Source organism: Maylandia zebra, linkage group LG2, assembly GCF_041146795.1.
Source record: "Maylandia zebra isolate NMK-2024a linkage group LG2, Mzebra_GT3a, whole genome shotgun sequence".
In the NCBI taxonomy this organism is placed as follows: domain Eukaryota; kingdom Metazoa; phylum Chordata; class Actinopteri; order Cichliformes; family Cichlidae; genus Maylandia; species Maylandia zebra.
In genome coordinates, this window is record NC_135168.1 from 3,053,871 (window position 1) to 3,069,721 (window position 15,851).

At 39.8% G+C, this 15,851-nt stretch overlaps 2 protein-coding genes across 3 annotated transcripts in view; one reads left to right on the plus strand and one right to left on the minus strand.

Moving 5' to 3' along the window:
• zgc:154054 (Alpha-1,3-mannosyl-glycoprotein 4-beta-N-acetylglucosaminyltransferase B-like) overlaps positions 1 to 15,851 on the minus strand; it is a 57,024-nt gene that overhangs the window by 28,859 nt on the left and 12,314 nt on the right. The window lies entirely within an intron of this gene.
• Positions 11 to 15,850, plus strand: LOC143420315 (uncharacterized). Of its 2 annotated transcripts, XM_076888225.1 has the most exons (9): positions 11 to 3,366; positions 5,295 to 5,343; positions 5,799 to 5,842; positions 6,747 to 6,890; positions 8,472 to 8,585; positions 9,848 to 10,001; positions 10,104 to 11,873; positions 12,448 to 12,759; positions 14,613 to 15,850. In XM_076888225.1, exons 1-9 carry the CDS (start codon positions 3,301 to 3,303, stop codon positions 14,837 to 14,839), a joined length of 2,880 nt encoding a protein of 959 aa, XP_076744340.1. In that variant the 5' UTR covers positions 11 to 3,300; the 3' UTR covers positions 14,840 to 15,850. The 2 variants fall into 2 exon arrangements, with proteins under 2 accessions (XP_076744340.1, XP_076744335.1); XM_076888220.1 differs by having other exon boundaries at positions 9,848 to 11,873.

Here is a 15,851-nt window from a genome sequence, read left to right on the forward strand (position 1 = left end):
TAATATGATATGGTTTATTGATCCTGTAGGAAATTAGTCTCTGCATTTAACCCATTCACTCAGTGAAGCAGTGAGCAGCCACCAATCCAGCGCCCGGGGAGCAGTATGTGGGGGATGGTACCATGCTCAAGGGTACCTCAGGGTAGCCAAAGGATGATTAGCAACATGAATTGATATACTGTGATTTCTGACAACTGTCACTCTATGGCCAGTATTAAATTTTCCTATCCTGATCTGAATCTAAATCTAATCCAGCATTGTGGATTTAATATGTTCTGAGTTCTTACTGTTAACAGTCTCTTTAACACCAAATCATCCAGATTGTAGCCTGTTTAAAGGATATGCAAGATTTTCTGGATGACTTCCCATTTAGATATACAATACAGAGCTTGGCTGTGGCTTAAAGTGTCTCTGTGTGCTTTAAGTCATGTGCTGAATTATCAAATTAAAATTGAATGTGATAAAATACTCTTTTTTATCACCTGTTTTTATCCTCATCTTTCTTTCATCTGCCACGTACTTGCATTTAGTACATACCTGCATCTTGAAATGTAATATGAATGAATTTTTAGCCAGAAAACTTTTCTCTTTTTTTTAGTTGGGGTTAGTTCTAATGTTCTTCAAGCTACATGCCAGTGGTAAATGAACATAATGACACAGATCTAAACCATTAAGTTCTGTTGTTCTAATAACATAGCAATGTCACTAAAACTTGATATGTAGTAATATGGTAAATGGTAAATAAAGAGAGGGAAGATGTTCAGAATTGAGGGAATTGTATGACCAGAAGGGAACATAGCAACCAATTACCTTAGAATCCCACATACAAAAAGAAACAAAAGCATACCTTGCTAGGTGGCCAGCACTAACTACAGCCTGACAACTGAGGACGGTGACCTCATCACGTGCTTCAAAAGATTACCTATACTCCCCATGCCAAAGAACAAGCCCTCATGCCTTAACGACTGCCGGCCGATTGCACTGACTTCTGTGGTTATGAAGGTGTTTGAGAGGCTGTTGAACAACATTATCTCCTCCTACATCCCCAGCAGCACAGACCCACTCCAGTTTGCATACCGACAAGATCTACAGAAGACGCCATCTCCCACGTCCTGCACACCACCCTAAGCCACGTGGACATGAAACGGAGTAACTATGTGAGAATGCTGCTTGTAGACTACAGTTCAGCATTTGACACAATAGTGCCCCATAGACTGTTCACAAAGCTGGGGGATCTTGGACTTAACAACAGTTTGTGTGCATAGGTGCTGGACTTCCTTACTGGTAGATCGCAGGTCGTGAAGGTGGGTAAGTGTGTCTCTGACAGCATCACTACCAACACAGGAGTGCCACAGGAGTGCGTACTCTTGCCACTACATACTCCCTCTACACCTCTTGATTGTGTGGCCACTCAAGGCTCAAACGCCATCGTGAAGTTTGCTGATGATGCTGTGGTGTTGGGCCTCATCTCCAACAACGATTAGACAGCCTAATGGACGAGGTGAAGAACCTGGCATCTTGGTGCAGAGAAAACCACCTCCAACTGAACGTCTGCAAGACCAAGGAGCTGGTGGTGGATTTTAGTAGGAGAAAGCGGCGAGACTACAAGCCCCTGGCCATCAACGTGGAGAGGGTGCTGTCCTTCAAGTACCTTGGGGTTGACATCTCCTTAGAACTGACATGGACTGCTCACAGTCCAAAAGGGCTAGGCAGCGCCGGTATCGCCTGAGACAACTGAGAAAGTTTGGAGTCTCTCCAGGGATCCTTAGGACTATCTATTCGGGCGCTGTGGAGAGCATCCTCACACAGAACTTTACATCCTGGTATGGGAACAGCTGTGTTAAGGACGAAAAGCCCTTCAGAGAGTGATCTGTGTGGCAGAACACTGCTACAGGTCTGCTCTCCCTTCCCTACAGGACATCTACAACAGGAGATGTAGGTCCAGAGCAGCTCGGATTTTTAAGGACTTGTCCAGGACTCCTAAAAATAATCCAGCACATCACACCATGGTGTAAGATGCTAGCAGGCAGGGTGTACATTTTAATTTTTTTTTAACCAAGTAACTCATGAGATGCCAACATCAGGCAGAATGAGCTTCAGAAATACCAAGGGCTATGAGAAGAGCTAGGAAAAAGTGTGGAGGGAAAAGGCAACGGTGGTCCCTGTGGTAATCAGAACCCAGTGACCCCCAGACTGGGTTAGTTGCTCCAGATTTCAGGAACAACATCCAAGACACCTAAGATACCACATAGGACCCTGATTCTCACAGACCTCTGGTAAAGGCCCCAACTTTGAAGGAAAAAAGACTATATATATGTGTATATGCAGGCCAGCCGACAGATCTGGGTGGGCCCGGGACAACGCTGTCAGCTCAGTTTCTATTAATCTCTTTGGTTTTTGCAATTGCTGCAGGTCACTGAGGTAAGGAGTTGCCTTGTCATATAAGGCTTTAAAAACAATTACAATCACATTCGCATTATCCTCTATTCACCTGTTGTGTCATCCACTATTGTTTTTGGTTTTTACAATAAACTTAGTTTACCATTTATTGAAACCTGCCTGGCATCACTTTTGAGTCCACACAATTCTGTCCTTCACAATAATACCTGTCTAGTGATCACAATGGTTGGTAGTAGTTGATTGGTTTACATTTTTGTATTGTTTCTATTATTTATTCATTCCTGCATTTAATTAATTTTGCTACTGCTTATATTTTGTGTACATTTCAACTCAACAAATATCAGTTAGGAAATTGCATTTCTAATTAAGCAAGTAATGTGTGGATTCATCTCTTCTCAGCAATCATTAATATATTACACAGATCCTGACATTTGAGGTCCCCATTTTGACCATGCCCATACCCCACCCACCTACTGACTACTGCAGCACGTCAAGATGGCGGAGTGACATTGCAGTTTGTTTTAAAACATAAACAATAATTTCATACGTCTACAGTCTGACATTTTTATTTCAGTTATTTGTTAACATACATATTAAACCAATTTCAGTTCAGAAATTGTATTTCTCACTTAGCAGGTAATGTGTAGAGTCATTTACTTCGTTCTCAGCAATTTACACATATCTTGACATTTTTGGTCCCCACCTTGACCATGCCCATCCCCCACATAGATGGCTGAGTGACGTTGTACTTTGTTTTAACACACCAATGACCCGTCAGTGTCCGGTGCGCTATGTGTAAGAATGAGCGGAGTTAATCTGGTGTGTGCCTCGTCCCAAATCAAGCGCTCCTTTTGTGATCACCACACCTGCTCTCCTTTGGCGCATTGACAGACGACAGACATGCTTCCGACAGCAAGCACGTGCGATATGCGGAGTACAGCTAGCTGTGCAGCATTAACCAGAATGGTAAGTTTTGACTTATGTCACATTATAATATTGTGCTTTTGGGTTAATTTGCGTCGCGTTTGCACATTATATTAACACACAAAGTGTCGTGTGCGGCTGTAACTTAATGGTATGACTTGATGGTTAGCTAATGTTAGCTAACAACGATGCTAACTGAGTTGCTGTTAAATCTTGGTCTGCCTATGCTTTTGTCAAGTAAAATAAGTTTAAAACGGTGCAACAATTGGCTGTAAAAATACTACGGACTGTGGTGATTTTTATTTTAATGCATCTATAGTATTTTCAAAATGAATTTCTGTTATTGGTACTTAGTTGCTACGAAATACTTTCCTTCAACACAGTGTTACATTACGCAAACTACACCGTTACAGTAAACCGTTAAAACCAAATCATCAAAATATGCTGTTTTATTGTCTTGATATTTCAATTTATACTAAAACTGCAATGGTGTTACGGCTGTAGTTGATCCGCGATCCCTTTTTATCACTCTGCACAGATGCGCGTATATGCACGGATTAATTCAAAATTGTAAAGCTTCAGCATCATACATCGTGTTTTAGTGGAACTACTACTATTTAAAGTAGATTTAATGTTTCTCTACCTCGTCTTAGAGCTGCAGTGAAAAGATACCATGTAGGAGGGTTATCACGTGAACGGCGCATAACCGTGACCGTCATGGTCAGCGGAGGAACGTGAGCTGCCTCGCGCATTATTTCATAGTATGTGATCGGTGCACAGGTGATGAGCGACAAACCAGCTTGTATTTAATTAGCACATGAAAAGAGCAGTGAGTGAAATTAGCAGATGTGAGAATACAGTTGAGATTTATGCTCTGTCCTCTGTCTGTGACCGAGGGCAGGGTTCAGCACCCGCACGCAGAGCGGGCAGCAGGCAGAGAGAGCGTAGGTGAGCTGAGACTTTAGTTTGTGGGACCTGACATGTTACTGCACACAAGACAAAGGTTAAAAAAATTAAAAAGGTATTTAATAAAACGCTTCTTAAGGAGACATGCTGTCAGAATAATGATAATGCTGCGTCTGCATTCACCTACGTCACCAAGCTCGTTAACCACAACAAGCTTGTTTGTAAATTGTTAGGAACACGCTAAAACGAAAACCCGACTGTATGTACATCTGTACTGCATCTATAATTTACTACACACTTTAAAATTGAGCTGGTTCTGGTCACTGTGTCTGACAACAGCTCGTAGACCAGGGGTGGGCAATTCCAGGCCTCTAGGGCCGGTGTCCTGTAGGTTTTAGATCTCACCTTGGGTCAACACACCTGAATCACATGATTAGTTTGTTGCCAGGCCTCTGGAGAACTTCAGGACATGCTGAGGAGCTAATTTAGCCATTTAAATCAGCTGTGTTGGTTCAAGGACACATCTAAAACCTGCAGGGACACCGGCCCTTGAGGCCTGGAGTTGCCCACCCCTGTCTTAGACAATGAGAGCAGTCCCTCCCTCTGCCAGGTGTAGCATCCCTGCTCAGCCATATAAGAATGGTAATATATCACAGGACCACCTGTTCAAAACATCAACCTTGTATGTAAGGGAAAGAAGACAAAGCTATTGCTGTAGTTTTTGATGATCTGTTACATCCCTCAAAATTCTAATAAATCGCCATAGAAATTGTAGTAAAATATTTCTGTCATTGTACTGCTTTAATCATACATCAGAATTTAAGTTAGTAGCTTTGTCACTTGACTGTATATTGGCAATGACTGTACTTTCATAAAGATTTCACAGACAGGGAAATATTAGGAAATGTTGTGGGTAATGATAACCACCATGACAGGCTATGATGTCACAAAGTAACATACATCAATATACTGCCAAATTGTACAACTGGAGCTCACTGAAATACAGTGAAATTTGATTATGTTGGTCCTTAAAGTTTGACTAACTGTTTCACTTGTGCTGATAGGAGGATGGCCCAAGCTTTTCATCTACCAATGGCAGTGCTGAATGCACAGGTAAGAAAGCTCTGTGTTACCCTACATTTTGCTTTTTTTCTTCATTGTTGGTAAAACTGTAAATTGGCTTCTGTCATTTTTAAATTGCAAATTGTACAATTGGTTCCAAACCTGAATATATCAAATAAATGCAGTTATAATTCTCATTGAGATAGAACTGCAAATCACCAGAGAAATGAAAAGCTACAATTCAGATGTGTCTTCAGCAGATACTCTGCTGTCACTGTAGGTAAATAACATGAAATAATCATTGTTTTTTGCTAGAAATAATTTTATTTGGTGTAAGTAGAGGTTGTGCCACAACTATTCTTTTCCAATAAATTCAGCCTTTCAAGTGTTTAGGCTATTTTAAGGCAAAACTCAATATATTGTAAATTAAACACATTGCTCAAAGACAATCTCAACTTGCTATTGTTAGTTCATCTTGAACCAAGTCAACATTTTTAATTTTGCAGTTGCTGATGGGACAGATGCCTTTAACCCTGCACACAAGAAAGAGGTAGGATATGCCATCTTCTTTTGGTTCTTAAATGGACCAGTAAACCAGCTGTGCACTTAAACAGCTGTGATAGACATTGCACATGGTTAACGCTGACATACTCACTTTACATTATTATTTAAGGAGCAGTTTAGGGTTGTTTGAGTTCTCATCTACACCTTACACATTATACAGCTGTCAAGCCAATATTGCAATTAATAATCCATTAATATTGAAATTTCCACTATTCATTCAGTGTACATCGTGCTAGAATGACTCTAAGAATGATTGCTGAAAATATCACATGCACACATTATGTTTTTGCCGTTGAAAATAAACATTCTGGGATTGTTTGATGTGTAATATGTACAGTTCATTCAGCTTAAAGTAAAGGTTAGACTGCAGTGTGTTCAGACGGTTAAATTGGTAGAAGGATTTTAAGTAGGCAAACTCCTCCAGTTTGGACCTCAATATAAAAGGTAGTAAATTAGTTTATGCACTGCAGATACATATTCATGATTTCTGATGTGATAAATATTCTTAGTATTTGTTTTGATGATTGTTTCCATATATTTTATTTATGTCAATATATGTACATCTTGTAATGTGAGAGCTAAGTGGAATCAAATCAAATTGTGGCCTTGATTTTTATGTTTTTTCTTAATTTTAATAAAAAAAATTCCAAATGTCAGCCACATTAAAATGTTTGAGGACACCGTAAAAACAAATCATTCATTGTAATACAGTTGTTTATAATTAAATACAAGGTATGATTAGGCCTTGTCTTAGCAGTAAGGCTTCTTTTCGTACCTAGGCTTTTTGCTGTTTTTCATTCCCTCTTTGTTCTGTCTTTTGTCTCTCCACTACTATCTAATAAAGCAAAAAACAATAAAACAAGGGTTTTGATTTATTTCTTTGTTTGCAGGTTAAAAGTCGTGGCTTGCTTCGCCTCGAGAAACTCAGGAGACATCATAGTGTATGTGAGCAACGCTACGAGAGGGCACAAATTAAAAGGTTAAACGACCAGAGGGAGAGGACCTTGTTTCTACACCGTAGCCTCGATACGAAGGTTAGTTGTACTACTTCTTCTTTTGGATCCTCCTTTAAGGGGTCGCCACAGCGGATCATCTGCCTCCATCTCACTCTATCCCTAACATCCTGCTGTCACACGCTCTCTTGACTTGTTAGCACATCTCCTTTTCTGTCTTTTTCTTCGTCTTTGCCACCTCTCTCTTGGCTGTACTCCCAATGCTCATGTCTACTTCCTTAATCTCTCTGACTATCACACTTTTTCTTTGCTAACCTCTTCATTTGGACATTTTCCTTTCATCCTTTCTCTGTCTAGAGGATACCCCAAGCGCTTTCTTGGCCATTGCCCTCCCACTTCAGCTGTACTTTCCCAGTCATCTGGTAACTCTTCCATACTGCCCAGACTGCCATATATACCTACATTCTCCCCTGACACCACCTTACAGTCTCTTATGCACCTTCTGCGCACTTGTGTGCACCTATCTTCACTGTCATACATCACAATATGTTCCTCCCTCTTCTTGAAGTATGAGTTAACCACAGCCACTTCCATTCTTTTGGCAAAATCCACCAACATTTGTCCTTCTGCATTTCTATCCTTAACACAATACCTAGCCAACAACTCCTCATCACCTCTGTTTTCTTCAACTACATGTCCATTGAAATCTACTCCAATCACCAGTCTCTCATTCCTAGTAAAACTCTCTACCACTTCATCTCACTCAATCCAGAACTCCTCTTTCTTGTCTACCTGACTTCCAACCTATGGGACATACACACTGACAACATTCAACATGGCCTCTCTCTTCAGCTCTACCACACTATTCACATACTCTTCCTTCAGGATTACCCCTACTCCATTTCTCTTCCTATGAACACCCTGGTAGAACTGCTTGAATCCACCTCCACTGCTCCTGGCCTTGCTTCCCTTGCACCTGGTCTCCTGCACACACAATTAATCTACCTTCCTTCTTTCCATCATGACTGCCAGCTCTCTGATATGTGTACTTATTGATTTAGGTATATTACATCTTGCAGTAGTATAGCTTAGATGTGCTACACTGAGTCATACAGAAGATGATTTTCATATGCTATAGTATGATTTTATTGCTTCACTTGCTTAGGTTGAGAAAGGTGGTCATAGCAGTGTATTGTGGTGACAGCTTGTCAGACTGCTGATAATAAAATCTGCAGTTAATAATGGTGCTTTATGTACAGTGCAGAAGCACAATGAGAAAGCAGTATTATGATAACTCAACATGCTAAACAGTGTAATACTCAGAAAGGTCTTTCCACCCTGCCGGAAAGTGTGAGCCTTTCACAATGACAAAAACAAACAAACCCTTGTTTAGAGTTTATATTTTGCTGGCCAAATCAAAACTGTGACCCATCTTATCTGAAATTGACAACAATTGTGATATTGCTAGAGCAACTGCTGCAAAAATGCATAAACACACATAATTACAAATCTGTGTTGTAGCAATAATTATTCTGTAATTTATATTTATGGTAAATGGCCTGTATTTGTATAGCGCTTTACTAGTCCCTAAGGACCCCAAAGCGCTTTACACAACCTGTAATCTGTAATTGTTATTTGTATCTTTTTCTGTTTACTTTTCAGATGGAACAGCAGTTGTCCAGTGACAGCGACAGTTCCATTATCATTAAACCCACTTCAGCTGATTCTGACGTGGATACAAGTGTACCTGAGCTCAGAAGGACAGACAGTGTTATTGTAAGTTTATTCGTACAACTCCACTACAGATCTCAGATTTTTGTGCACAGAGCACAAAGTGAATAGACGGTAACAGTCAAATTTAAAACTAAGTCTTGTGAAAAAATATAATTACAATAACTACCTCCTGTACAATCATGTCACCTTGGATTACGAGCACGCCTTGATAGAACGACTGTAAGCTTGAGACAAGGGGTTTCTCATTTATCAATATTGTCAGGGACACTGATGTTTAATGTCTTTTCTAGTGTCTGAAGTTCAGAGGTTTTAGTGCTTCAAGTTCACAAAGGTTTTCAAGGTGTTACAGTAATAACAGTTGCTTAAATTCAATTAGCATTGCATTTGCATAGGTAGTAATGTATGATTGCATTTAGTTAGCAATAAAAGATTTTAAGGAATAGCTTAAAGTACGTAATGACTTTTGTGATCAACTTTATATTCTGTATGTTCTCATAAAAGGTGATACCTGTTATTTTTAAGCCTACGTATATTTTATCTGTGACACATTTTAAGTCTCTTTTGTGTAGTGAGGCAACGGGATTCTTCATTGTGATAGGATCATTTGTATCATTATTTCTTGTAAGGTGGTTCCAAAATGCCCATTTTATTTATGCGCTATGAGTAAAATTTATTTCTTTGAATTTGATAAAAGGAGCTCAACAAATGACTGTCATGCTTTTGTCGCCTACTAATTAAGCATTTGTCAGTCTCATCCCCTGACAATCCTGAAATTCAATGCACTACTAAAATCTTCAGTTTACCTGGAATACAGTTGATACTTGAGTAGATACTATTCTACCTTACAAACATAAAAGATGTTCTTCAAAGGTAATTGATCCAGGTAAAAATTATATCATATATTTAAATAAAGAAAATCAATTTCTATAAACATTAGTGTATATATATACAAAAAGAAAACGAAGTTCAGCAATTTCCTAGAAACAGTGTTAGCTTAGAGATCACATTGTCCCAGATGTTTAAAACTAACCTAAGTGACTGTTAATGAGTTGACATCGCAGCTGTATTGACAGTCTTTGGGTAATGACAGCATATCCAGACAAAGCCACCCAGGGTTGTTTGGTAAATGTGATGCAGCAGAGGAAAGATTACTTAATATGACTAGTTCAAATTAAGTGGTGACATGTGTGGTACCGTAAATGGTATTAATACAACTGTCAATACCAGTACAGCTGTTACAACGACTAATGTACTACCTCTGGTCTTGAAATGTAACTATTTTCTTTCTTTCTTTCTTTTTTTAGCTTACCAGACAAATGCTTGGATGCCCACCTATATCAAGTACGGACATCAGTGAGGAAGAATATGTTCCTCAAACTGCTGAAGAAAGTGACAGTTCTGCAGAAAGTCTCATACAACACAAAAGAAAGAAGAAAAAAGCACGGAAAACTACTTCAGGTAACTCTCAGGAAGATGTCCGACAACTGAAGAGAAGGTGTACCCGAACTCAATGCAATTCCTCAAATTCAAATGCTAAAGAATCCTCTTCACTTGATTCAGAAGACAGAAACACATCTGCTTCATTTGATGACACCAGAGAGTCCTCTTCACCTGATTGTTCTGATGTGACGGTTATGACACTGAAGAAGAAGAAACATGGTGGCAGATTGTACAACAAAAAGTTCTACTGCAAGTTTTGCTGTAAACCTTTCAGCAAGATGGCACGCCATTTGCAATCAAAACACAAAGATAAACCAGAAGTGGCAAAAGCAATGGCTTTCCCAGTAGGGTCTAAAGAGCGGAAAATACAGTTGAGTTTATTAAGAAATCAAGGAAACCGTGCCCACAATAATGAGGTGATTAAAAAAGGACAAGGAATGGTGATACCTCGTCAACAATCCAGTGTACCTGTGAAACCCAGTGATTACTTGCACTGTATTAATTGTCAGGGTTACTTCAAGAGAAGGTCACTATGGAGGCACATGCAGAGATGTCATCTCAGCAGGAAGGTCAAAGGTTTAAGGCCAGGAACATCTAGAGTCCAGGCTACGTGTAAATATGCAGAGCCAGTCCCAGACAGTGTCAATGCACAATTTTGGAAATTGGTACAAGTCATGCATGATGATGAGATAACAAATGTTGTCCGCAAAGAGAGTTGCATACTGAAATTTGGGGAGCATCTTTTCAATAAGCATGGACATGATGTCACTAAACACGACTATATCAGACAGAAGATGCGTGAGACAGGGCGACTGGTGCTCCAAGGACAGAAAAATGGCAAGTTGAAAATGGTGTCTGATTTCTTTGTACCAGGTAATTTCCCTCATGTTATTGCAGCAGTGAAAAATGTTGCTGGCTTGAATGAGGAAACAAACACATACAAAACACCATCTTTGGCACTGAAGTTAGGCCACAATCTCAAGAAAATAGCAGATGTTCTAGAATGTGAAGCAATGATCGCTGGTGATGAGAATACTATTCGCAATGTAAAGGTGTTCAAGCAAATCTGTGACACTAAATGGAGTGAGTGCATATCATCTAAGGCTCTCCGAAATCTGACTGAGGCAAAATGGAATACTCCACAACTTCTTCCCTTTACTGAAGATGTGAAGAAGATGCACCAGTATCTCAACATACAACGGACGGAGTGTCATACGAAGCTCAAAGAAGAACCAAATAAGAAGCACTGGGCAGAACTTGCAAAAATCACATTGTGTGAAGTGATTATCTTCAACCGTAGAAGAGAAGGAGAAGTTTCCAAAATGACTCTTAATGCTTTCACATTGAGAGACACTTCATTGACTCATCCAGATGTTGAATTGGCTTTAACTGACCTGGAAAAGAAGCTTTGTAGGCACTTCCAACGAATAGAGATAAAAGGCAAACGTGGAAGAAAAGTCCCCATACTCCTCACACCTGATATGATGACATCAATGGATTTGCTCGTTGACACTCGCCGAAATTGTGAAGTATTAGATGAAAATCCTTTCATGTTTGCGAGAACGAAAGCACTTACTCACATCAGAGGGTCAGATGTTGTTCGACAGATCGCGCAGAGCTGTGGAGCAAAACAACCAGAAGCATTGTCCTCTACTAAATTAAGGAAGCACATGGCCACCATGTCCAAGATCCTTAACTTAAAAGACAATGAAATGGATAATCTGGCAGACTTCCTTGGCCATGATATTCGAGTGCATCGCGAATATTACAGACTGCCTGAAGGGACGTTACAGCTGGCCAAGATAAGCAAAGTCCTTATGGCCATGGAACGAGGACAGCTGTCAGATTTCAAAGGAAGAAATCTTGACGAAATAAACATTGATCCACAAGGTAAGAAATGTGTTAATAAATTGTGTATTTAAAATCGGAAGTATTTCAAAAATCATGCAGTATTATGCAGATGGCGCATGAGGGATGAGAGCTCCCATTGGTGTAGAGTAGCTAAGACTGTGCGTCCGTAAGCACGGTGGATGATAAGTTCTGTTCTTCCACACTGTCTACAAATGTTTTATTACTCATGAAAGGAGCTTCTTTCTGAGGAAAATTGGTAGGAGGCCTCAAATAGGAGACTGAAAAGGGCTCATTTGTAAAAAGCCTTTTCAGGTCACGTGTGAAATGAAACCCACCTGGTGGATACATTTGTGTTCTACCAACTTTATGCAGACTGAAGAAACTCTCTGGCAGAGTAATAAAACACTTTAACCTAAGAAGAAGTCCAATTGATGCAGTTTCTAGAAAACGTTATCTGGATGACTGACGACCTTCAGACAAATACGTATACATGTATACAGAGCTTTAACTACTGCTATCCTCCTCTCCCTAACACCTATTGTGTGATACTTTGTAACATTGCTTAGGAGCAGTCTTAATGTTTTTTTTCCCAAATGGTTGCTGTGTTTCCCAGAGAATGTAGCTGTTGACAGTGATGCATCAAACAGTGAAGATGAGGATAACACGAGTGTGACAGATGCTGCGTCATCTGCTGCGTCATCTGCTGCGTCATCTGCTGCGTCATCTGCTGCGTCATCTGCTGCGTCATCTGCTGCGTCATCTGCTGCGTCATCTGCTGCGTCATCTGCTGCGTCATCTGCTGCGTCATCTGCTGCGTCATCTGCTGCGTCATCTGCTGCGTCACCTGCTGCGTCACCTGCTGCGTCACCTGCTGCGTCACCTGCTGCGTCACCTGCTGCGTCACTCTTATCGACAAAATCTTCAGGTATGTTGCTAACTTGGGGATTACTCTGCTGTTGCTAAAGTATTACCATTAACATAAGGGCTATTACAGGTTAAGAACAAGAAAAAGATACCAGATGTAGGTTGCAGTCATATCATGGATTCACGCTATAACTTGTCAGTCTCTGTCACAAATGCAGCTGTGGAGGTAATGTCAGAGGTGAAGCTTTTATCACCTCCTTTAAAAAATGTAAGTAGTTAAAAAAATGTGAGTTCTACTTTAGATATCCAAAGAACTTTAATATCTCTGGTCCCTTATGTAGATAATGAGATGTATAGCAGAATTATGTCACTGAACCGCTGGCTGGCCAGGAATTGAAGGAAGCTGGGATTTCAGTTTGTGGATAACTGGGCTTTTTTCTGGGGCCGCCCTGACCTGCTGAAAGCGGACGGTCTGCATCCTACTGGAAAAGCTGCTGCTATTTTATCCAGTAACATAGACAGCGGCTTATAGCAGGTTTGACATTAGGCAATTAGCATTCGGCAGGTCACAGGTGATTAGAGAGCCTGCTAGGTTTATTGGTAGTTTACTGCTGGAGTCTATTAGCTTAGCTAACATGTCCTGTCAGGGAAATCTTTAAAGTATAGTAAGACTGCAAGAGTAACCAGACCTATAACACTGAGATTGTCTGCCACACAAACTGTGAGTCTTGTGTAGCCTGGAAAGTTTAAGGCCATAGTTTATTACAATTTAAGTTGAACTTGATTAGCACTTCAAAAGAGCAGTGAGCGAGATCAGTATATCTGAAAATACAGTTGTGGTGTTTGTGCAGCAGCCTCTCTCGTGTTCTTTTTGGCTAAAGGCAGAGTTCAGCTCCCCCACACAGTACTCTTTCTGTTGAATGCATTATAGATTAAAATATACACCTCAACCAACAGTCAGTACTTTTAATTGATAAAAGACATGTATACATAAATAAATACATAATGGTAATAATACATACATAAATACTAAGAAAATATTAATTAGATAAACACGCAGGAGAAGTTAAAAACAGTACATTTCAAATTGTAGGTAAATCTCTAAGTGGATGTTTTGGTGTTACTGACACTGTGTAACCGATTTAAGTTGGTTTTCATCAAAATAATAACACTTGTCTCAATGTTTTGGTATATAGTCTCCTGTAACATCTAAAAGAAGGTAGAGGTTGCAACAGATTGTGTCCACATTGTGATGGGTCTGTAATGCTATTTCCGAACTCTGAAGATATAGGTCCTGTGATTCTCTCTGCAGTCCTGACTGTTCTTTGTAACCTTGTTTAGTTCACTTTTGTGGCTGATTCACACCGGTGATGTCAGAACAGAACACATTATTGCAGTGTAGAACTGGATGACCAGCCCTTGTCCCATTAGTAATAGAAGATGTTGTGTTTTATCTTTAGTGTTTTAGTGTGTTTTCACACAGTCACAACACCCAGAGTGCTTCATTTACAGCAACTATGTTCATAGTTAATCTGCCAGTCGTGTTCTTTAAGTAAACTAGTAAGTAATTAAAATGTGAGTACCAAACTCAGTTTTGCTCCCGCTTTATTTTTAAACACGCATACTTGTATGCGCCCTATAATCAGGTGCGCCTTATGTGTGTGTTAAATACAATAATGGCACACATAACTGAGACTGCGCCTTTTAGTACGGTGCGTCTTATGGTCGTGAAAATACGGTACTTATACTTGAGGAATACCAACAAGTACAAAGTATAGTCCAAATGTACCTATAGCTTTTGATATACTTGTCGACATACTCCAAATATCACATCTGGTCATAAGGGGAGTCATGTGATTACACACCAACTTGTTCTTCTTTTTGAATAACACAGTTACTGTCTACTTTATTCAGGGGCATCACAAACCACAAGAAGGAAGTGGACTGAAGCAGAAATAAAGGCTGTGGAGAAGACTCTAATGGAGTACATCAGCTCTGGAAAGGTTCCTGGGAAGGCAGAGTGTCTCAATTGTATTGAGAGTTCACCATTAGCATTGAAAGAGAGACGTTGGGAGGGAGTTAAGTTTTACGTGAAAAACCGAATTGATGCTTTAAAGCGAGAGTCAGTGAAAAGAAGGTAAGAAGCTAATGTCAAACAAATGGAATATAAACAGCTTCAGTTACTGTTAAAATTTTCTCATGTTTAGAGAAAAAAAAAGATTGCTCATTTCTACCAGGCAATTGTTACAGTGCTGGGTTGGGGACCCAGTGTTCTTTGTTATTATTTACTTTGAAGTTCTGTGCCTCATGTGGATGTGTTTTGCTTTGCCCTCGTCTTTGTGATTTGTATCAGCTGTGTTCCTCGTGTGTTCTGACGCTCCTTGTTATTCCCCTGTGTATTTATGTCGGCGTCTCCCTCAGTTCCGTGTCGCATCGTACCCTCACCTTGCTGTGTTTCCGCCCGTGTTTCCTCAGTTTGTATTCTCAGTTTAAGTTAGTTTGTGTCCAGCAATAAAGCTGCTTTTTCAGCTCACTTTCGTCTCCGTGAGTCTGCATTTTGGGTCCACCATTTCCTGCCCGTCTACACACAGCCATGACAGCAATGATACATTAGTATTGAAAAGATTGTTTTCTTTGCTGTTCAGGTTAACTTTGAGCAGGGAGAGTTCTTTTTTTATACTGTGTGTATATATAAAAGAAAAGTTGGAAAGCTATGCTCTTTAGTTGAAACATTTTTTTTATTGAAAGCAGAGGCCAGTGCACAAATTGTCCAGTGAACAAATACAAGGGGTAATGACAAAATAACAAAAACAATATAAAACTCAATAAATGAAAATTGTAGCAGAAACCATTCTCTGAAATCCAACCAGCACTTGAAAGCTTTTTCATTATACCAGCTTTGATTACTCTGGGTTGTAAATTCCTATATATACACCCTCTAACTGTAAACGTGCAACAGTGTCACCTGGTGGTGGTTTGTGAAAAGACATAAAAGCTGTGTCCCCACCAGGTAGAAAAACCTGACAAAAATTGGATTTTTTAAATTTAACAAATTGCGGTACCAAAATAGATGTTTGATCCCTAAAAAAATTAAGAGTTCAAATTATGCCTTAATAATACCTCTATTACGTTTAGAAATGTTGTGTCCCCACG